At 34.1% G+C, this 23767-nt stretch overlaps 1 protein-coding gene across 9 annotated transcripts in view; it reads left to right on the top strand.

Moving 5' to 3' along the window:
- The window catches only part of Ih (hyperpolarization activated cyclic nucleotide gated potassium channel Ih), a 120853-nt gene that overhangs the window by 40259 nt on the left and 56827 nt on the right, over positions 1–23767 (top strand). For 8 of the 9 annotated variants that reach the window (XM_012375716.2, XM_012375715.2, XM_012375712.2 and 5 more), the window contains 2 exons: positions 12882–13225; positions 16661–16931. In XM_012375716.2, coding sequence (XP_012231139.2) covers positions 12882–13225; positions 16661–16931 — 615 coding nt within the window. Of the gene's footprint in view, positions 1–12881; positions 13226–13255; positions 15721–16660; positions 16932–23767 lie in introns of those variants that run through there. The other variant, XM_067353607.1, reaches the window with a different exon arrangement.

Genomic DNA, 23767 nt, shown 5'->3' with positions numbered 1-23767 from the left:
AAATTTTAAACTAATTTTCTATTGTCTTCATATAGTGATAAAAATCGAATAATATTCCGTAAAAATGGAAAATACATGCCGCAAGAGATTAAAAAGTCAGGAAAAAGTTCTCTTTTCCTTTCAGACATCTATCTCTCTTGCTCTCTCCCCTCTACCTTTTGCCCCTGCGCCCTGCACCTTGCACCTCTTTCGCTTCTCCTCTTGTCTCGGCGCAATTCGGTCATGTGTGTGTGTGTGTGTGTGTGTGTGTGTGTGTGTGTGCGCGCGCGCGTGTGTGTGTGTATGTAGGAGAGAAAGATAGAGATAGAGAAAGAGAAACAGAGAAACAGAGAGGGGGGGGGGGAAGGAAAGGAAGAAGGGAGAGAGAACATGGAAGCTCCAGTGGCGCGACGGAGAAACCGTTTGAGCCGTGCACTTAGTCAGACTAGTCCAGTTCGGTTAGTCGTGTCGCGGTCGAAGCACAGTCGGTGCAAGTTAAAGCCGCCGGACGGTTACTTCGACGATCGGTCTTCCCGCCTGCCTTCCGTTATCCACGTGCACGCCAAGACACCACGCGTATTTCGCTGAAACGTATGGGGTGCCGTCAATTTGACAAATCTAGTGCAATCATCATTTCAGTCGGAACATCCCGCGAGAACGCATCGCGGCTAAACCGAAAATTCCGATTGCGAAAAGAGAGCATCGAAAGAGCGCTTTTAGTCGATTCGCGAAAGCCGAGCAAGTCGTTCGATCGCTCTCGACCCACCGATCAGCTGTTCGCTGTTCGCTCCGGACAGCCCGACGATCGACCACCGACACGTGCGCGCGTTTCCGACTCGTGTGAATCAGCCGGTGGCAAACGTATGATGCTATTGACGCTTGAGCATCGATTTTCACGATCGAAAAGCAAATTTTGATGTTCAGTGTTGATATAATTTCGACGGTCGTAGGGGTTTTTGATGTTTTTATCAGCTGACAAAACGCGCTCAGCACTCGACATGTCAATCGAGGATCGCTTGAGATCATTGAAACGTGCCTGCAAGTTTTAATCGCCAAGATTAAAGCAACATCGACATCCGTGTATACACATCTCATCATCGTATCATCGAGCAATTCGGACCTTCCTGCACAAACTATCGCGCGAGTGCGGTACACCTCTGTTAATGTCGTGACATTAAAGAAAAAAGAGGGGATTGGTGAAGAGCGAGAAATTTTCGAAGCAATGAATCGCGCTGTCGTCGCAAAGCTAGAGTCGATGAAAACGACATTACTGTCTCCGATTGCAAATCTTCGTCGTAAAGAATCATGCTTTTGCTCGAATCGTTCAAGAGTGGAATTGATGAGAAATCGTACAATCTGTGACACGTCAACAGTCTGGCAGTAGGACTGAACAAGGTGGAAAAAATTTTTAGACGCGAACTTTCTTTGCGACGACGTTAGACCGATCTACGATTAGCATCAGTAAGTAGTGATTACCCATTCGTTTTCACGTCGCATCTGCCAAAGGCTGTATCTGTACTCTTGTGTTTGATCCAATCTTTCAAATACGATTCGCAATATTTTTTTGATTCGGAAAAACGAAAAGCCCTTAGGATGACCACGATTCGTTTTCCAACATTCAGGGATTTTCCGATTTTCAAGGAATTTTCTATCAAATCTCACAGATTTCTATCGGAAAAGCGCGTGGCTTTTCTAGGCTTTCGCGTAGATAAAATCAAATGCAAGAATTTTCCAGCCGCTAAAAATACATCGCGATCAAAATCACTGCTTTTCAAATAACCTTTTGAAACTTTCTTGAAAAATCTCCAACATTTGCACTGGAAAATGTCAACTCTCCATTAAAACGAGTGAAAATTTTTGTTGTATACAAAACGCGAACATCATAAAACAATGACATCATATATTGAAATTAAAGTGAATACGAATAATGAATGGCTAAAATGAATAATGAAAGCCTGACAAAAATAAAAGTAGCAATTTTTTTTATTTTATACGTTAAACATTCCTAAATAAATAATAATTGAAGAATTCAATTTCACTGCTAAGATGTATAATAGAGATAATCAGAATTTATCAGACAAGCGTCAAGAAAAATTACCAAGTTATTTCCCGCTTTATCCAGATTACTTTTAAAATTCGACGACGTATACATTCGAATAACGAACACCGAAACGACTATAAACGATTATAACACTTGATAATTCGTATGCTGTAGATATTCTAACGTTGTTGTTTCGTGGTGACAGAAAATTACTCGGCAACATGTCTCGTTTTTCCTGTCCATTATCATATAGCCATTTCGATGCGCGTACTCAAGTGGCCATACGGATTATCGTCGCGGTGTCGTTCCGCTCCTGAATAACGAATAATCGGATTTTTGTTTTCGGCACAAGCGCACGGCGCCCAAATATTTGTTGCCGCCTGTGCGGCGTCCGTCCGACCTTCTCTTCGCTCGTATTCCCGGACAAATTTAATACAGCTGACATGTTTGTACATCCCGCGGCTGGAAGTACGATACGTTCCACCTCACATCCGTTCACGCAATCGTTGATAAATGGAGCAATCATAAGAACGACGGTCGATTCGCGTCACGGATTCGTGTCAGAATCGAACGAGAATTCAATCGGGATCTCTGAAAGAATAGTATCGCTTGAAGAAGATGTTTGTTGATTCTTTCGTTTTAGCATCACATGACATATTTTCCCTCCGCGCAAATGTGTGTGTGTGGGGGGAAGGGGAGGGAGGGGGGCGTGGATGTGTGTGTGAATTTATTACCAGTATTATATATTATTTACCTTGAGAATAGACAGAATTCTAGCACCGACATAACTGATTTGCACAAAAATTGTAATAAAATACTAATCTCACCACAATACAGCGATCTAATAAACAATAAATGCTAACTAAATACTTTGATAATTAAATATGTTACAATTAATTAGTAATAATCAAGGAGATGTAGCGTTGCTTCGATGAGAGATAAAGTTCACTGGTCGACTAACAATAAGACAAAGGAAGAAGATGCCCGCTCGAAAAGCAGCTTGCGCAAATGTTCACTTCTAATTAACACTTTGACATTGAAACCAACGCGTCTCCGTCCACGTTCAAGTACAATCAATCATACGCGTACGTATTGTACAGTGCCACGTATCCTTTTTGGGTGACCAAGGTAGAAAAACGAAAAAGAAAAAATATGTAACGTAAATATCATGGGATTTAATCGATGAAAGTGAACCGACGACCGTGTGTACACGGACTTGTGTATACTTTATTTTTCGATTGAAAAAGTCGCGAAAGCTTTGCGATTCAGTTTTAACATTTTGTAGAAAGCGCTTCATATAAATCTGAGATCGTAATTGTTTCACATGAAAGTTATATCTAACACTCACTTTTACTTGTTAAAAATAAATATTCCTCAAGTGTACTTTGATTTTTATATTACAAGATAAAACATTTTGCAATTTTAAAGATAAAACTAGAATCGACATTTAAGAGTAGATAAAAATAAGAGGTAAACATGCGAGAGTTTTATCCATCAAAATATAATTTTTGCCTAATTAAACTCAGCACGAATAATCCACTCATCTTATTGTTAGTAAGAATAAAATAAATAGCTTTTGTGCTATTTTTCAGCATAATTTTTGACAAAATAAAGATACTTAAAGATTGTTGATTTTTCCATATAATTAATTTTGGAAAATTAATCATAAAACCGACGAAACTGATGCTTTCGCCAAGTATTTCCCAGAGGTACTCGCGATGTTTATACAGATAATTTAGTTGGGAAAAGAGGCTATTTCTGGTCCAAATTAGCTTTATCTTACTATCACCAACAATAAATGAACATTTAGTAGCAATCTACTTGGTACTAATAATGTTATTGGCGAGATCAAATACAAGGATCCACGAGACATAGGTTATTAATAAATATGTTTTTCATAGAATGCATCTGTCATTGCTCTGTTTCTGTTATAACCTTTTATAAATCTTTTTTCTAATTTTTATATTGAGAAAGTAAAATAATATTCTCTGGAATTTAATTCTATTTTGAAATATATTAATTTTTATAATTTTGATATTCTATTACTAATTGTCAAATGACAGTTTTAAAGTTAATAAATCCAAGTATCTTACATATCAAAATCAAAACACACACACAAATGTATTTACAATATATAGTCTACGTGCAGCGTTCCGCAAAATTATTTATGACAACTGATTACCAGTAGAGTGCCATCGGCATGATTAATCACTCATAATATATGTCAGAGAGTATACATAATTTAGTAAAACTAAAAACTACATAATGTTACGCGCTGATTCGTCATACTTTATCGAGCATATACGATAATACGTATGAGACAAAAATTTGGCCGACAGAATGGAGCGACATTTAAGTGACTTCATTGAATCATTGAATGATTCAAACGATATATATATTTGATAATGAATAATTTGCAAAATTATATCATACGTTGCAAAATATTAGCAAAATATTAGACAGTAGCTCTTTTATTCATTACGCAAATTCATTATTGCAAATATGATTGTGCATTTTGTCATAGCATTTTGTCATAGCACAAAATTTGTTCATATTCGATCGATAAATGTAAATCAGCAATCACTTTACACATTCGTTGTTTAACGTACAATAATAAAAGTGTTAATGTAATTTTCGTGCATCACAGTCGTGACTGAACAAAATGCAAAAGAAATAAGAGGAAACTCGATTAAACGTAGTGTACGACACGTGTATGGAGCGCGTTTTGCGGTGAACAACGCAACGTGTGATTTGACGGTCGAATACCATTTCGGAGCGCTCGATTTACCGAGAGATTAATTGAGGACGCATTTGCGCGGTGAGCCGCCAGATAAAAAGCTATGGGCATAATGCATCGCGTGCAAAGGAAATCATATACGGACCATACCGCGCCGATCTCAAAACCTTTGTACAGAGTATTGTGTATCTCGATATAAATGGGAAATTCCGCAAAATTCTAAGCGCCATTTGCGCGCTCGGTTGTGTGGCTCGCTCGGATTACGAGAAATATAGCAAAGGAATTGTTAGATACGATTACCCGATTAACTAATACATATCCATATTGTCACCAGAAAGATTAAATTAATATACTTTCTTTCTTATTGAAGAATATATATATACATGTATGTATATATATATATATATATATATATATATATATATATATATATATACATGTATGTATATATATATATATATATATATTCTTCAATTAGATGTTTCATACGTACTTGAATATTTGCAAGAATAACGTAAATTATTCAGAATTCTTAATAGAATTATTAAATAAATTGAGTCTAATTTGTGTTTATACCGCTAAAATAACACATAATTGATCTATATACAAAAAATGCCTGACAATGTAGAAAATCGATTAGTAATAATATATTATTAGATTTCAATATATCAAATTCTATACTAAAAAATACACAAAAATAATGAAACGCAAGTTTTACATTTTATCACCAAAAACACATTATTAATTCCAAATTGCTTTTCTTCTACATCCAAAAGTTAAGATAATTGTAAGAAAATACTACTCATCTCACTTTATGTTTACCGTAAATGTTAGCATAAATCTCAAACATAGATACATCGTCGGTGAACGGGCAAAATAAACTTAATTTTTTCCATACATATTCATAAAAACTTAAGAGTTAATTTATAATTTAATTTATAAAACTTAAAGAAAATACTACGATTTGTAGAAGAACGTGATCTCATCGAGAAATCATCCATCAAATGTAATTTGGACACGGTTGAGAAACCTTAAAATCCGTTTCCATAATCAATTCCTTGCGTTCGATGTATCATGAATTAAAACTATTCGTTATAAGAATGGCATATATCAATTTACCACGCAAAATGGAAATCTATAAAATCAACTAATTATAAATAATCTAACACATATAAAGGAAAGGCTCAAATGATAACTATCAAATAATGTAATAGAAAGGTATAGAGAGCCGTCGCGGGATGTTAGTGCAAAATTATAATTTTTCTTAAAGAAATTAATTTGTTAGTCTACGTGAGACAGTTAAATTTGTACACCGATCTCTGGTTCGAGATACTTAAAGTGTACGAAAATTTTAGTACATTGTTCTCACATATGGAGAATCAGTATGTACTGATAGGAATTATTGGAAAAAAAGAAAGAGAGAAATTATAAATATTCAATTTTTACATTAATATTAATTATAAATATTCAATTTTTACAAATCTCTAAATAAATACGAATTCTTTTTACAACGCGCAAGATCAAATTTCAAATACGTCAATCACAAAAACTGGTAATATATTTTTAAAAAATTGAAAACAGATTAGCATATTCACAATGGTAAACTACAATCTTTTGTTATTTTTCTAAATCCTGTAAATAATGCAATTTTTTGTTCTAATCAATTTGAAATTCTAATTCTAATTTTGATTTATGTAATCAATTAACAACGAAAACGTTATTAATATGATTAATAGAAAATAATTATAACACTTTAACAGGTATTACTTTGCTTGTGCAGACTCTTTTGTTATTATCCAGCACAGTTATCTGATGTTTAATTGGGTCTGCGTCCTATCTCGCGTATATTCATTATGACGCAGTCTCGCGGAAGACGAACGCAGCCGGCGGTGGGCGAAAATTTTTGCACGAAACTTTGAACCATTAAAGTATTAACATAAAATCATCACTTATTTTGTCACAATAAATTTTCTTTTTAATTCTTGTTTTTTATTTAATTAAATCCAACTAAAATTCAATAACTATGCAAATAAATTTGTATTTGATACCATTGTGTACTAAAAATTTATTATAGTGTAATATACCGATGATGTGAATAGAATGCTGTTGACCCAACACACACATGCGCGCGCGCCCGCGCGCGAAACATAAATTGACGCATACAGTAAGCCGGTAAAGTAAGCCTGTTTGCTTTTTTTCCTCCTAGCAATTGAGAATGGGAGTCCGGCGGAATTGGGCGAAAAATAAATTATGCGCCGACTCGCCATAAAACAAATTCGAAGCTCAAAAATTGGTAGCGAAACGCGAGAGGCTGCAAATTTATAACTTTGGAAACTTGGCCCCATTGCTGCCACCTAATCCTTTGATCTCGATTTGCACGAATCGATCAGCAAACATGTAAAACATGATGTCATGTCCATCATTGGCAAAAATCGATGCGTCAGATATATGTTCGTTGTCAACAGAATGGTTTCAAAATAAATTATTTAGGTTTTCAACGATTTTTATAGATTATTCAAAATCCCTATTTTTTGCATATCTTATTGTGTTAAGTTAATCTACAAAAATATTTCACTATCACTGTGCATTATAATCATTAACTTCAAAATACTATAATAAATCACTAATACTCACCTACTTATGCATTATATCCATAAATTCAAACTGTGTGAAATATTCTAATGAAACTGCACTATGCACTAGACAAAATCCGGATTTAAGATCATGTTCTAATAGAATCATTTTACAATGATTACTGCATTAACTGAAATTTATCTTACACAATTGTACGCTCATCATATTCGACATTCAGTTTTTATTCGAGAATAAACAAAGACGTGACACATGTTTGTGTCCCATTTAGGCGGCAATGTTACGATACGTGATATCGTCTATTCCTATTTTTGAAATGTTTTATTTTGCGTTTTGATTGTTGATTTCTGACATAATTACTTTAAATTACGCTGAAGTAAGCGTTGCCCATACGAGACTATGTGTGAGAAACGGCACATGCATCTCAGCCGAACATAATCGTTCTATTGTTGCATTCTGTTAAGTGGCTTCGTGTGCGTGAGTGAATATGGTAACAATATGTGCACTGAAATAATGACATTATACACGCCCTAATGCATACAGGTGCGCGAAAGCGTATTAATAATAAAACTCGAAAATTTGACATTTTTATATAGTACTAATTCAATATTCCGTATTTCGTTAGAATTAAATAAATAATTCTGTAAATTATTTTATCGTGAAATATATATCTAAAAATATACGTATATTATAGAAATGGAGTATCATATATAGAAATTCTGCAAGTTTTTGATAAGAGAATTAATTTTTACTTTATCCTACTTTATCTTTATTAACTTTAATATCATCAAAAAATAAATCGGAAATTATTAGATGAAAAGCTCCGTTATTATTCTATCTGTTTCTTCGCAACTATTTTAAAGCCGCGGAAGAAAAGTTGTATTAAACATTTTCTTCTCCCTAACTAATGCCACTTGGGGTCATATTGTTAGTCATAAGCGGTGGAGCTTTTAATATGCGGAACGTTTAATGCGCTATGACGAGAAGCTTGTAGGTCCCAGCGGCATAAATTCGCAGTTATAAATCGCCAGAGAGTCACGTTGAGCATATTTACGTACTCTGTGAAAGGTGTTCTGTTTATTTCAACTCAATGGTTTGAGTTTTCAAGCTCGACTTGCGATGCGGTTTTGCAAAGAAGAAAATTCGAATTTCGTTAAATGAGTTACATTGTAGGTATGCATGTAGACAGAGTGTCGTTGACCAAAATTACTCTTTAGGATAATTAAAAGAATACGAGCAAATAAGGTTCGTCGTTTTAAAGAAATGCTTCTTACTCCATAAGTTCTTAATACAATTTAATACGACAGGTTACATCTGTATTAATCATTTCGAACAGAGTATTTATAACTACCTTAATTAAGTTTAGCTGTTTCTCGATTAGAGGCTTCTGCTGCATTGTCGAATTCCGTTTGCATCAACAAGGCAACACACGATGTTAGTATCGATTTATTTTCGCTTCGATTTATCTTTCAATTCAAAACATGATGAATTGAACGACAAAGTCACAATCGATGTACAAAGAACAAATGGTGCATCAGAAGATGTATGCACACACAAAACTTGACAAATAAAATTCTCTCTCTCTCTCTCTCTCTCTCTCTCTCTCTCTCTCTCTCTCTCTCTCCTCTCTCTCTCTCTCTCTCTCTCTGATTATATTATTATAAATTAAAAAATTCTTTACTTATCTTCTTTCCAATATAAATAAAGTGTCTTGATATTATAATATTTTATATATATTTGAAATAACCCATTTACTGCCACAGAGAAGATTGTAAAGTGACAAAAGTGAATAGAAAAACAAGTAAAAACAATTTCTATGCAATTTTACAGAAATGCCATAAATTGATAAAGATGACATTTTACGAGGAATTGATATCCAAGTGTGATCCGTACAAAACCCGCTTATTCATGACTAATAAACACAAAAGTATACGTCGATAATCCATATTCAAAGACGATCGAGTCAAATCGTTTTCTCGACCCGCGTGCCATTTGCCAAATTGGAAAAGCTATATCAAAAACCTTGACATATTTTTCCCATCGACAGTCGCGGATTTTTGAAAGACGCGTACCGAGTCGGGACTCGGATGCTTTTTACCGCGGTTGATCGCATCACATCCAGCAGGGAAGTTTCTTAAAATAGATTCCAGTGCTCACTCTATAGGTTGGTTCGAGCACATACACATATATACATAAGTATATCGAGAGATGCATACCGTGGCATCGTGGATTTCTCTAGGCGAGACTAGCTCTACAAAAGTTGGACACGTGCACGCATCTGTACTACCTACCTCCTGACTATAATCTGTTGCTGTTGTTACCACAAGCGCTACACATACATGTAATCAGTGCCTATCTGTTGCGATTGAAACAAGCGATTGATGACATCTTAAATTAATAATTAAATCGAGATTGTCCAAAATATATACAAAATATATACGGATGCTACACAACAACTACTTGCACTAAATAAAAATGTGCGTAATTGCTCTCTAACTTTTCAAAAGTTTAAGAAAATTAAAAATAAAAACAATATATGATATGATAAAGGTATTTGCAAAACGAGGATATCTAAGCATTTTCAACAAGAATATTGATTTAAAAATATGTACAAGAGTAACGAAGAACGCTTATGTTAGACAAAGTGTGAAATGTAATTTATTCGTATGCAATCGCATGTACGATTAATTGTGTCATTCGACTCGCATTCGACTCGTATGATCATTTTGTAAAAAACCATTGAGACTGAAATACGTATAAATATGAAATAACTATATAATAATATAGTTTTAATGGAAATAATAAACTTGTATTGGTCCTCCTGAGTCAATCCCCCGGATCTATTCGGTATTTCTTCCATTTCCCTTTTTGTATTAGAACCAACACATACGTTCTAGGCATCCTGTTTTTTTCCTTCTATCATCTTTCACATCATCCTTCTTACACATATCCCATCCGATTCTTTATTTGCACACTTTTACTCTCGTTTGTCGAGAGCCCGAGAATTTGCCAAAATATTTGTCGTTGTCTCGTATCTGTTGCTACTGCCGCGTTTCTTTCACAAGTTACTCTTGAAGGCGAATCACGCGCAAAGTGAAACGCTGATGTAAGATCGCTGATGTCGGTATTTTTAAATGTCTTTCTGACGCCTTCCTTGATGCCTCGCTGCTGCCTTCACTTGCCCGTCACGTTGACACGCAATTATCATGAACGCGCTTTGCAAATTTAATATGCGGCCAGACTTGACCGTGCTTTAAATCAACGCAATAGAATTTCCGACAATTTGTTTTTCTTCCGTCGAATGCAGCGGCGTACGGACGGGCGGGCTGCGATTGATGCACCGTACGGTACGGCGCAGCGTGGCGGAAATTGCATTATTTTCGGTTATTGCTTGGGGGAATAAAACGAGTGCGTGCTCGATAGAATCAATGCCGCGGGAGCTGAATAACGCTTTATAATTGCTATAGAAATAATATACCAATGCGACTTTCTCTGCACTGTCAACGGATAATAAAATTTCATTTCGCAAACCGTTTTTAATCATTGTCATATGTGAACATTTTCCAATTTGGTCTAGTAAATTATAATGATTTGTATCTCGTTATTGTACAATTTTCACTTGGTTATGCCAAACTATTAGAAATGTATAACGATAACACCTAGATAAACATGCAATATAAGTATATTTATAGCAAATATATTCTCAATTTTATATGTAAAATATATAAAAGACATAAACTTTAGCTTTTAGAAACACGAGTCATTGCTCTATCGGTACTAACAATCAAATATTTTGATAAATTTTTACACTTATTTCAAATAGCCAGAAATCATAGCGTTTTAGCGTTCTAAGAATGCAACATTTTCTAGTAAGCAATGGAAGGTTATCGGTTTATCAATGGCCATTCAATAATCGAATAATTTTGCACGCGCTGCGGGACGTGATCAGAATCGACCAAGTTGCCTTTATGTAAATTGTATGCACTGCCATCACATAGCTGTGGTTTCCAACAATTTCAGTAATATAATTTGATCTCGAAGTGAATGAATTATGATTTATGTCATGTGTGTAAAGCGTGCGAAAGAGCGATAACGTTGCACTTTCGCTGCAGTTGGTGTCATACATGTGCGTTTAAACTCACGGTATTTCAATTTATCGACATTTGCAGCACGTGAAAGAAACGAATAGTAATCATTGGCGTGCTGATGGTAAAAATCCGCTATTGATGCGCAGTGGTTTTGCACTCGCGTATAAAAGAGGAAATATTTATCGCCGTTCGCGATTTTGCATCATTTTACATCAGTGCCGAGATTTTGCAATCTATTCGTGGCGCATTGGCGTTCAACGTCACGGCGAGAAAACGTATTACTAGCATCGCAGTATCAAATTTCACGTTGAACGAGTTGTCGATATACGAGTTGTCAGCGGCAATCGGCGTGACCGAATTTACCGAATAGACCATTAGATGTTCTCCCCAACTTTCTCCCAAATGTCTATTTTGTATGTGTATACACTAGGTATATTATACAGACAATTGTACAACTTTTTTTGTAGGAAATCTTCCTTAGATTATATTAGATTATATTTTTCATGTAAAAATATTAAGCAAAGTATTATCTTGATTTAATAACAACTTGAGTAAACCAGAATATAATAAAATTTTATTACATACAGAATGTTTGGTAATAGACACATTTTAGCAAACAAGCTGATGTTCTTTTAAATTAATTAAATAGGAATAATTTAAAAACTTTTAAAATCAACTGCAAAACAAAATAATTTATGTATCTGTGTAGGCGGTGTTTTCAAAACTAAATTTCTTAAATTTTTCTCCTTTAACACAGTCTTATGAAATATTACTAAGAAATAGATATTGAAGCCTGCAGCACGGCGTCTATTATTATAATGAATCGCCGTGCTACGTACAAAAAACGTCGCCTTGCAAATATTTCCATAATAATAATAATAATAATAATAATAATAATAATAATAATAATAATAATAATAACAATAATAATAATAATAATAATAATAATAATAATAATAATAATAATAATAATAATTAATATCATTATTATTATTGTTATTATTGTTATTATTGTTATTATTGTTATTATTGTTATTATTGTTATTATTGTTATATACACACGCGACAGAGAATAGCGAAAATCGCTTCTCACGATATCGTGCCGCGTTATTACTCCAATTCCAATTTTTGGGCTTTGATGTACTCAACGCAGTAAAGCTTTCCGTGGTGCTCGTATAATCTCTTCTTTTGAAAACTGTGAAAAATATAGCGCCCAATTGAGTCTCGGCAGCCGAAAAATGGTTTCACTTTCGTTAAAGAATCTCGCCAAATCTCTTCTCAAATACATTTATTGCTTTGTGGCTTAAAAAATTTACTTTAAACAACATTACTTCCATGAGAATTGACGAATTCTACAAGCAACTTCTACTTAGAATGTAACACAAAAGTGTCCGCAAAAGAAAAGAATGAAGAAAAGACTCGACTAACAAACTATCTGTTGCAGGGAGGGCGAGGGTGGCGGCGGTGGTGGCGGCCGTTCTGCGACCGGTGCCGGCGGCGGAGGCGGTGGTCGACGGGCACCGAGTCTACGACTGGTGAACGGAAGAGCGACAACGGGCGTAAGTTTACACACCAGCAGCACCGAGTCCGTGCGCTCTCCCCATCACCAGCAGCAGGTCGGCAACAACAACTGCCACGCCGGTAGCAACCCCACCAACAATCATCCACGGCTCAACAAAGATGACAGCATCAAAATCAGTATCGAGAACACCAACACATGCACAGACAGCCTCGTCACTGCTCTAGACGACGAGACTCTGCTCATTACTGATTTCCTAGGCGACACAGGTAAGTCATCGATTGGCATTAGAGATCTACTTTCTTCAAGGAAGTTGGTGACTCGTACTTTTTTCTTGAGAAATATACATACGTTTTATAAATATACGCATCAAGGCTAAATATTTATATTATAATACCTAAATATTCTTAACAATTTGCATCTGCAAAACTTGTGCCAATTATTCACAATTAAAATCTGCGATCTAATTTTGCTGATTGATTGATTATTCCCCATTTAGTAAATTTTCCATGTGCATTATGACACAATTATTTCAAAATTAGATAACTAATTAATTACAACGATAAATTCGCAAATTGTATCTTTTATACGGCGCTATCCTCCATTAACACTGCATTTTGCGAGGTCTTGAGAGAACTCGTATTTAAATATGCTCTCCGATTCGATTAGCATATTATCACGTCATCATACGCGTCTTTATTTACGAATGTCGATGCTGCACGAATATTGTGTACAAATAAGGGATCAAAATGGCTTTCTCAAAGAGCAGTACTAGTAAGAATGACGACTTTAATAATTATATCGTCGTAATGAAGCGATATCATTCTAAGACTAGAATGAATCGCGCACCTATATATCGTGAGTTGTGTTGCTTGTATGTATAATACACTTATAATTAGTCGTTGTTACCTTTGCTATAAAGATCGAGAGCGTTTGTAATAGTGGTTACACTAAATTATGGCAGCTCGCAACTCACAAGAGGCATGAAATTATGTGCATTAGCTTTTTGATGATTTACAATTGATAATACTTATTAACATGGCATTATTATACAGCGCAATGGACCACCGCGAGTCGAGTTATCAAATCAAAATACTAATAAACGTCGAATTAGATCCGTTTCTCGTGGACAAACGCAAATGCGATTGCCACATTGTGGCCTTTGCGGAGAAACTTCATAAATCATTGATCAGATATGTGACATACGTGTGTACACATGTGTAACGAGCGTATTGTTCATCGTGTACAATGCGCGAAAGCAAGCGATATGACGTACTTGCTGACGAAATGCGTTCGATATAGCTAATGGAAAAAAGCGCATTGTTTCATGGAAATATTCAAAATGTAGAGCTAGAAATGATACAAATTACAAAGGATACAAACGATATATTACCACGAAAATTGATATTGCGTTGCGACTATGAAACGGAGTCTACACATTGAAAAACTTCTGTTCTTCGCAAGTGCACAATATAATACGTTTTGTGAGAAATAATTAGCATACTCGGAATTACTTCGGGATAAGAGAGACTATTTAAAGTGTAATTCAATTCCTTCATAAATTAGCAGCGGGCAAAATAGAATGTGGAATTTTTAACATCTGTATAGTATATGTACAAATGCAAATACAATTATATCTGCCGCGAAATATAATAAACTTTTGTCTCACAAATATAGCTTGTTGCATCTTATTTTTCCGATTTGAATGCGGTGATATAAATAACATTCGTCACGAATGCACAGAAATAGAAGGTATATTAAATCAGATAAAATACAGATCTCACGACAAAATAAATTTCTAATATTTTTAACATTTTACAAGTATAGATGCTCTACAGATCACATTTGAATATACCGATTAATATAATATAAACATTAAGCAGATTGTGACTTTTCTAAAGATACATTCTTTTTTATATAAATTATTCTCCAGTGGACAAATAACACAATATATAAGTATAGCTATGTCACAAGAGCACATTATAAAATATAAATTTAAATTATTTGGAACTTTATATTATACTTGAAATGTAGGTAACGAAAAATTGTAAAGTTTCTCAATAATGATGTAATAATAATAATTAACAAAATAATCACACTAAACACTATAAATTTAAAGCAAGAATTTTATTTTTCACAACATTCCCTAATATGAGTACGATGATACTTGACACGATGATATGAATTTCTTCAATAAAAGTAATACAAATACCGACAAATATTCGGCTCTTGATCAATAGCAATGCACGTAATATGCTATACATTTTATCAGCTTAAAAAAAAAGAAAAAGAAAAAACAAAAAGAATGAATCGCGAATACTGGATCACTTTACGCTGCTGCAACAGCATCAAGAATTACGGTGGAGTGTCCACAGATTAGCGTTCACAGATTATACCAATATATGTAAAAAAAAAAAAAAAAAAAAAAAAAAAACAGATATATGTACTCGTTTGTCCGGCTAAAACCGGTCAGTGGATACGCATCTCTTCTCGCGCTTCTTTGCGTCCTTGTTTCATTAGTTGAGAGACTCTTGCGCGATATCTGCCTTTCTGGTCGGGTCAACGTGATACTTCTCATTCTCGCCTGAACTTGTTATGACGGTATACGTTAAAAAGGAAGAATCAGTTTTCATGGTGCAAGAACAGCCATTGTTACAAGACGGCAATTCGTCGCGAAACGATTTAAAGTCAGTCGGGAGAAGATCGTATGAGGAATTTATCTCGACATGGACGTTGTGGAGCGTCCGTAAACCGTGTAAATCTGGTGAGCATTGATAAATCACTTATTGATAATGCACCTAGGCGTTTGTCAATTCTTGTCGATTGTCGTATTGAATATTTCACTAGTGCATATAAAAAAACATAAAAGTAATAAAAAATATGAAAGATACAATAAAACATTATAAATTAAAATTGTATTATAATTACAGCGCGAGTTGTGTAATACATAAAAATTTAATAAATTTAAAACGTAACAAATTATTTATATTATATTACATTAGTCATTCGCGTAAAAGTAATTTTTATAATTGCAAAGTTAAACTTAAAACCAATAATAGTGCAATTAATTAAGGTAAAAGAATTACATAGCAAGCAAAACTGGGAAAACGATTCACTAATTAGCTATTTACGTATGTGTAAAATGGATAACTCTCTAGAAAATGTTTTCTTCTTTTCAAAGACGAAAGTTGTGCGTGCGTGTGCGTGTGTGTTGAACAAAAAATAGTAAAAAGATTTCTGACGTTTCACGGTATGATATGATAAGATTTCCCCAAATATATACGTGCGACCTACAAATATGATCGCAAAATTGATAGGCTCAAAGTAGTTATTCAAAACTATCAGATTGTAAACAATTAACATGTTTAAAGCGGTAATTCATTGTTTTGATTTTAGCTCAAAAAATCTTCAAAACATCCAAAATTAGAACGAAGCAAATTCGCTTACAATTTGCAAGCTATAAAGATATTTCGGACGACGACATTAAGTCATACATGTCGATACTCTTGTGTCGCGAGTTTACAAGTGATTAGTGGGCAATCGTGCAAACGGTACGGTCGTTCGACTCAGCTCGGTTTTATCGAACCTTATCCAGATTTCACGGACGCCATTGAATGAGAAAAGATGTTGCGGCATAATGAAAGAATGTACTATTATTGATTGGCGACACTGACTTGACACAACCGACGTCATATTTGTTGTAGGCAACGAGATGAATTACAAGGGCAGTGGGAAGGTCCACTTTGGAGTGGACGATGTGTCCCTCTATGGGACGCCGAAAGAGGAGCCGGGCCCGGGCCTTCCGGGCCAGGAGGTCAAGCAGAGCTTCCTGAAGAATCAGCTTCAGGCACTGTTCCAACCAACGGACAACAAGTTGGCCATGAAGCTCTTCGGGAGCAAGAAGGCGCTTATGAAGGAACGGATCAGACAAAAAGCCGCAGGTCACTGGGTCATCCATCCTTGCTCCAGTTTTCGGTAAGTCCTTCGGTTATCAGCTGATCTCATTCAACAGGCCGCATGAATATTTCGCGCTATCGCATTCGTTCTGGTCGGAAAGCACGTCGCGCCAAAAAATACTGGTGTGCTTCAAGTATAGCCTCGTATCTAAGTCTGCTCGAATAAACTCGCGCGCGAGACCAGTTCCGCATTCCGTAAAAGAGAACAAATTCTCGAGATATTCGTGTTTCACGAGAATTTATTTAGTCATTGATTCTCATATTGTTATAAATTGTTATAATTTGTGAAATCTAAATAGTTTGTATTAAAACAATCACATTTATAATAATATAGATCAGATAATATAGATCTTATATTAATATAAAGTTTTTCTGCCAAGATCATAAAAGAAATATAAACTGTAATTTACTTAATAATATTTTACACGTTACGGCGATCGTGAAATATTTTTTGCCACGTGATCGACCATTTCATCAAGGAATTTTAGTATCATTTATTTAATAATAGATGTATAATACATATCTTGAAAAGATACGATTACAGTTAAATAGAAAATTACTTCTCCTTGAGCGATTAATTTTTGGATATATCCTAATTAGTGTGACAAAAATAAATAAAACAAATCTGATTCATCTGATCTGATCTGATCGACTGCATTTACTTATATTATATTCGCTACAGTTGCTTTATAATGTTATTATAAAAAGATTGTTATACGAATGTTGGATATTACACATATGTAGGTAGTGAAAATAATAATAAAAGCTGTAAAAATGATCCGAGCAAACAAGCGTAAATCAACGAGCTGTGTCAGCTTGCCGGCAACCCGAAACTTTTCGGCTCGATCCGGACTCAAAGCTAGTAGTGAAGTAGCGTCTTTGTACCATAATAAAATATCAGCCGTATCCGGACCGTTCATCTTTCAAGCTTTCGCTATTCGAGTCGCCCGAGTAGCGCACGTCTCCGGCGAACACAGATTTCGAGGATTACAAAAGAGCGCGTTTGACCTAAAGAACGACCTGAGCTAACACATGTCGCTCATGCTTTCGATCGATCTGGGTCGCGCGGAATATTCAATGGCTTTGCGAGAATCACAGATCTAGTCATGTGCATGTATATTCGAGACAGCCGAGTTCACCCAGAAACGAAATATCGCGAGTCTTTACGGCCTCAGAAACAGGCCTGCTTTAGAGAGGCCTTCCTACCGGAGCCGCTTTATCTCGATAGCGAACCGCGATCCGTCACTCAAGTCCAGATATGTACTACTATCGACTCCTCACTTGACACAATAATTTTTGGCACGATCGTCAATATATCTATATCGATTAGAATGATAATAAGTGCGCCTACCTGTCGATGAGAACGATTATCGACCATTATCAGTAATATGCAAAATTTTTCAACCATCAATTCGCACAAGTGAGACATTGTCAAAATATCGCGTAGCAATCGTGTCGTAAAATGTATCTTGTAAATTCGTGTATCAGCAATAGCTCATATACCATAAGTCAGTACAGCGTTAAAAAATCTAGAAACAAATGTATTAAAATTCAGAAAATTTATTCTCGACTGTACTATACTGTACTAAATACAATCTTTTCATTATCTATTTTCAATTTTAACAAAATGTAGTCTTTTCCTCGTTCTTTGTTTAATCTACGTTTAATCAGTCTTTAAAATATCAATATCAGTCGGCAGAAAATATCCGTTTAGCATCGTACAAAGAATGATCACAATTTAATTTCTGGTCTAACGTTCTTAAACGCAATCTTCGTTATAAGACGAGAAACTTGAAGGCGGGAAGAATTAACGAAATGAAAGCGCGCGAGTGGTAAACACCTCGTTGTAATATCAAATGGTCAATATTAAGTATGCAGCCCGCCGCTGTTCTATGACACGCGAAACACTATATCCGACCGCAACGACGTTTGTCATCTCAATTGGTTGAAATTGCTCGGCTCTTCCATTCGGAATCTTGACTAATTGCCGGCAGCACGCCGGCGGAGGACATCGGATCCTCGTAGCATCCTGTACGATTTCAACTGACCGATGGAGGACTTGAAATTTTAATTCACAACTCCATTAATGACAATATTTTCTACAAAGTTTCACGGCAAAACGGGCGTAATAGTTGTCGTTGGCGTTGTACGTTAGCGTAACATTAATGTCTAATTGCTAAATTAATTATAAACAATTATCGATGGCGCTACATTACCTGATTGTTATCGCTTAGATTAAGAACGTAATTAGCGCTATAAACTGTATGACTCCCCCCCTCTTTTTTTTATTTTTTTTTTTTTTTTTTTATTCAAATGTAATAACAATGCAGCCGAGCTAATAATTTTGTTATTTTAGCATTACTACAGGAACATTAATATTTCTTATTAGTATTTCTTTCTCTTTCTCAAATCTAGACACTAATAATAATCCTATGAATGTCATCAAAAATATATATTTTATATTATCATACATATATTTATAACTAATATAAACAATAAAAATGATGAATAAAAAGTATAATGATTATTTCTTTTTCGCGTGTACAATTATATAAAATAGAACGTTAGAAAATATATTAAATTTCGTGTATTAAATTTCATTTGGCTAAAAACGCTTGTGAAGATTATAATGTTGTGATTTCGTACAACACGCGCCTAAATAAATGTGCTCTTTAATCTTTAAGTCAGAATATAAATGATAGCCGAAATATTCGAATATCGCGTGTCATATAACCGGCTGCAATGTCGCTTTATCGGCAGTTCATTATCTCGAACATCCCGGACATGTGCATGTCTCTATAGTGTCGCGTTAATGGAGATCCATCCTGAGCAATTAATAAGGACTATTGAACATCAACAGTTTCTCCGACGGTTAACTAAATTTTTCGTGTTTAACATTTAAATATACCTTTTACACGCACGCGCGCGCGCACACACGATTCGAATAAAAATTAAAATTTATATTATAGAATCGTTTTCTTTTCTCAATCTCAGATACTGCACACGATCTAAAAGAAATGCCGAGATGTAGATAATTACCAATTATTTAGTATCAAAAGTAGTTTTGCAAGTATAAATAAATATAAGTCATATCTCTCAAATTAAATTTGAATTAAATTTTAGCCTAGTCGAAACATGACTGTGAATTTAATTGTCAACAATAGTTAAAGGTTGACTTTAAAAATTTTAGCGTGACAAATAATGTGCGGCACAATCTCGTTTTTTTTTCTATAATATACAACCATATTAAATCGTTGTTCTTCACTTACATACGTTTCATGAATTCGTAATTTATGGAGTGTTTGCCTCGTGCGATACACGTGATATTTATAATAACACCATAGATAAATTAGTATCTTAAAATAAAATATTGTAAAATTAGATGAAAATATTATTATACGTGTGCAGCTTGCAGAAAGAATCGTCAAAGATGATGCGACAAGAAAACACTTTCGTTACACAGACATTTCGCGAAAAATAAAATATGGAATTATTTCTCTTGTACATAGAGCAGTTGCACATGCTTGTTACTTTTCTTGGCTGGGATTATCACGGTAAATGGCCAGACGGATGGACAGTTAAATTTGGTCGAAAGATTGTCTCTCTCGAATGGAGAAAACTCTTATAAATACGAGACGTCATAAAGACGAGCATAAACTGTGCTACTTGACTCCAAACGAGTTTTTACATCTTTTTTTTCGCGTTGTACTAAATTGTGTAAAAAGTTGAAGAAAACGGCTCTCTACGCGTATGATTTACTGATGATAGTATTAAGATGTGCAAACTAAACTCTCTAATCGAATGATTTATCGCATTCGGGTATAATATCCAATATCAACGGGTGTTGTACATTTAACGTTTCTGTTTTTCGTAATCGTAGAAAGAAAGTTTATATTTTTTTATGAAATGTAAATTAAATTCTCTCGATACTAAAATACTATCTTGTTCATAACTTAAATTTATCTCTGTATTGTATTACGTCATAAAGTTAAGTTTTTTGATAAAGAACATTGTTATACATTGATTGACAAAACAAAAAGGAAGAGAAAAAATTTAAAGAAAACAATATCATATCTGCCTGGAAAGTGTAATATTTAATAAATTCAAAAGGAGCGTAAAGAGCCACAATGCAGGTTCGTCGTGCGAAGGTTACTTTATATTCATTTAAAATTATTTACATTACAAACGTTTCTGCCTGACATCAGGCCTTCTTCAGTGTCCAAAATTAAAACGAAAGAATCGCTCGCAGTAATTACATAGTTAATGAGATGTGGAAGAAGTATTTAAATTCCGTTTTCAACCAAAATGTTCAATAAACAATACGAAAGTTCGTATGTAATAATTGCACGATGACAGTGAACTCAAGCACGTGGAAGGAACATTAAGATTTCAACTGTTAACTTGCTAAGACTAATAGTTTCTCTCTTCCACCTCGTTCTTTCCACGTGGTTGAGTTCACTGTCATCATGCAATTATTACAATCCGAACTTTCGTATTGTTTATTGAACAACATTTTGGTTGAAAACGGAATTTAAATACTTCTTCCACATCTCACTAACTATGTAATTACTGCGAGCAATTCTTTCGTTTTAATTTTGGACACTGAAGAAGGCCTGATGTCAGGCAGAAACGTTTGTAATGTAAATAATTTTAAGTAAATATAAAGTAACCTTCGCACGACGAACCTGCATTATGACTCTTTACGCTCCTTTGAATTTATTTGATTTTGTCAATCACTAGAGCTTTTTACATCAATTATTGTAATATTTAAATAAATATAATTACTGTTAATTGCAAATTTTATTGCGTTATTATAATATACAATATCGACCGATGCGTAATCGATTATGCTAGTCTGTGACTTTTATTAAGAAGAATTCCTCAAGGGTGATTAGCGATTGAAACTACATTCCAAACGACTGACTCAGCAATGTCGCATCTTCTGCAACATTCTCGCATCATGAGATAAAGTTACGACAGAGTGCAATAATCGAACATATATTATTCTGACTATTAATCGATTTGTCAATGAGAGTGGAATTGGAACAAAAAATATAAACGCACACGTCAAATCGTTGCTAATTAGTGTGAATATACAACAAACTATTTCAACAATGCCTGTTTATTTAATCAAGAGCAGATTCTTTGATCTAAAATAATTTTTAGTATAATTAAGAAACTTGCACAGTTAGGCAAAGCATAATAAATAAAGTTGGATTAAAATAAAACAATAAAATATAATATATATTTATAATGAATAATTGTGAATTATCATTTTATCTATAATTCTCGCGAAATATTAATAATTATTTAAAAGTGGTATTGTTCCTGTTCATTCACTTCATGATTCCAGCATTAAAACATATGTATTACATATATTGCTAACTAATTGCGATTTGAAATTGACGGGAAATAAACGGGATATATCTGTATGTACGGCGACAACCCGAGTAGAAATTTTATTAAGTGTCTGAGCAGGTCCAAATCAGAGTGCCGTAATATATAATCTGGCCCTGGTAAGGTCACCTGATTTGGTTCTGACAAGATGTGTAACGCGTTGCATAGTCAGGACCGGATTTCATTTACCTAATAAGAACCACATTAGCCGGATTCATGAGGATCTTTTCAGGCATATTATCAGGACAACATCAGGATAAAGAAAAAGAGCCTTAATAGGATTGACATAAGGATGCTGTCAGGCTCTAAAATAAATAACTATAAATTTGAATATTTTAAATATTTTTATTATTTATTTAGAACATTAAGATTTTTAAAGAATTTACAGAATTAGTAAAAAAATAATACTAAGAATTTAATCTTTACATTTTTTAAACATTTTTCAAGAGATAAAAAATGCACGCTTAAAAACAAAATATAAACAAGCTGACATATAAATCCACATAACATAAACATCTGTTCAAATCATAACATCCGTTTATCATTTATAAAAAAAAAACACAAAATAACAAAAACGAAATAAAATATTCTTACGTTTAAAAATCTTAATTTTTTTTTTAACTATTTCACTATTCTTCATCGTTGCTGTCTTCTTCGCTGAAGCTCCCAATTACTTGATTCATTATTTTATTCTCTTTATCATTATCATGTTTGTTATCCTGTGGCTTTTTTGGATTGAGAATTTTATTTTCTATTGTGTTTTGGTGCCGTATAAAGCGAAATCCGTCCCAGTCTTTTGCAAATTATGAAACAATTAGCAATAATTCCGCCAAATATGAACCAGAGAGTCCAAAATTTGTGAAATAATTTTAACTTTAATAAATTTAAATTTGTTAATATCAGAGAAATATATAGTTAAATTCAAGTTATTTTAAAATATTACTTATCATTCATACACCAAAAAAATTCTTACACAGTACCTTTTATTAATTATACATCAAGTATATAAAAAATAAATCTAAATATCGTAATAAAAAAAAAAAAATCGTAGTTTCTACAATGATAATATTAGTCAAATAAAAAAGCCCTAATTGATGCTTTATCATAGACAAATTTACTTTTGAAAATTTTTTGTTAGAAGAAATTGAGAAAAATTGCCATAAGGATTTCATTACTCTGGCATATCAGAGTGACATCTTTCAAATTTATATATTGAAAAAAAAAACTCATAAAGATCCTGATTCTTACTTTACCAGATTTTACTGTAAAGATTTTTTAGGGCAACTTAGAGAAGGTCCTGACTGATGCCGTATTAGATATGCCTTAATTATATATTACATACGAGAGTAAAAAAGGTCCTATAAAGGTACTGATCTGGCATGCCGTAGTCAGGCATGCCCTATTTATATCTAATTAGGGCCTTATATGACACAAGGCACGCCTGATCAAATTTCTACT

This window comes from Linepithema humile, chromosome 4, assembly GCF_040581485.1.
Source record: "Linepithema humile isolate Giens D197 chromosome 4, Lhum_UNIL_v1.0, whole genome shotgun sequence".
Lineage (NCBI taxonomy): Eukaryota > Metazoa > Arthropoda > Insecta > Hymenoptera > Formicidae > Linepithema > Linepithema humile.
Note: the sequence above shows the minus strand (reverse complement) of the source record. Positions and strands in the feature narration are given on the sequence as shown.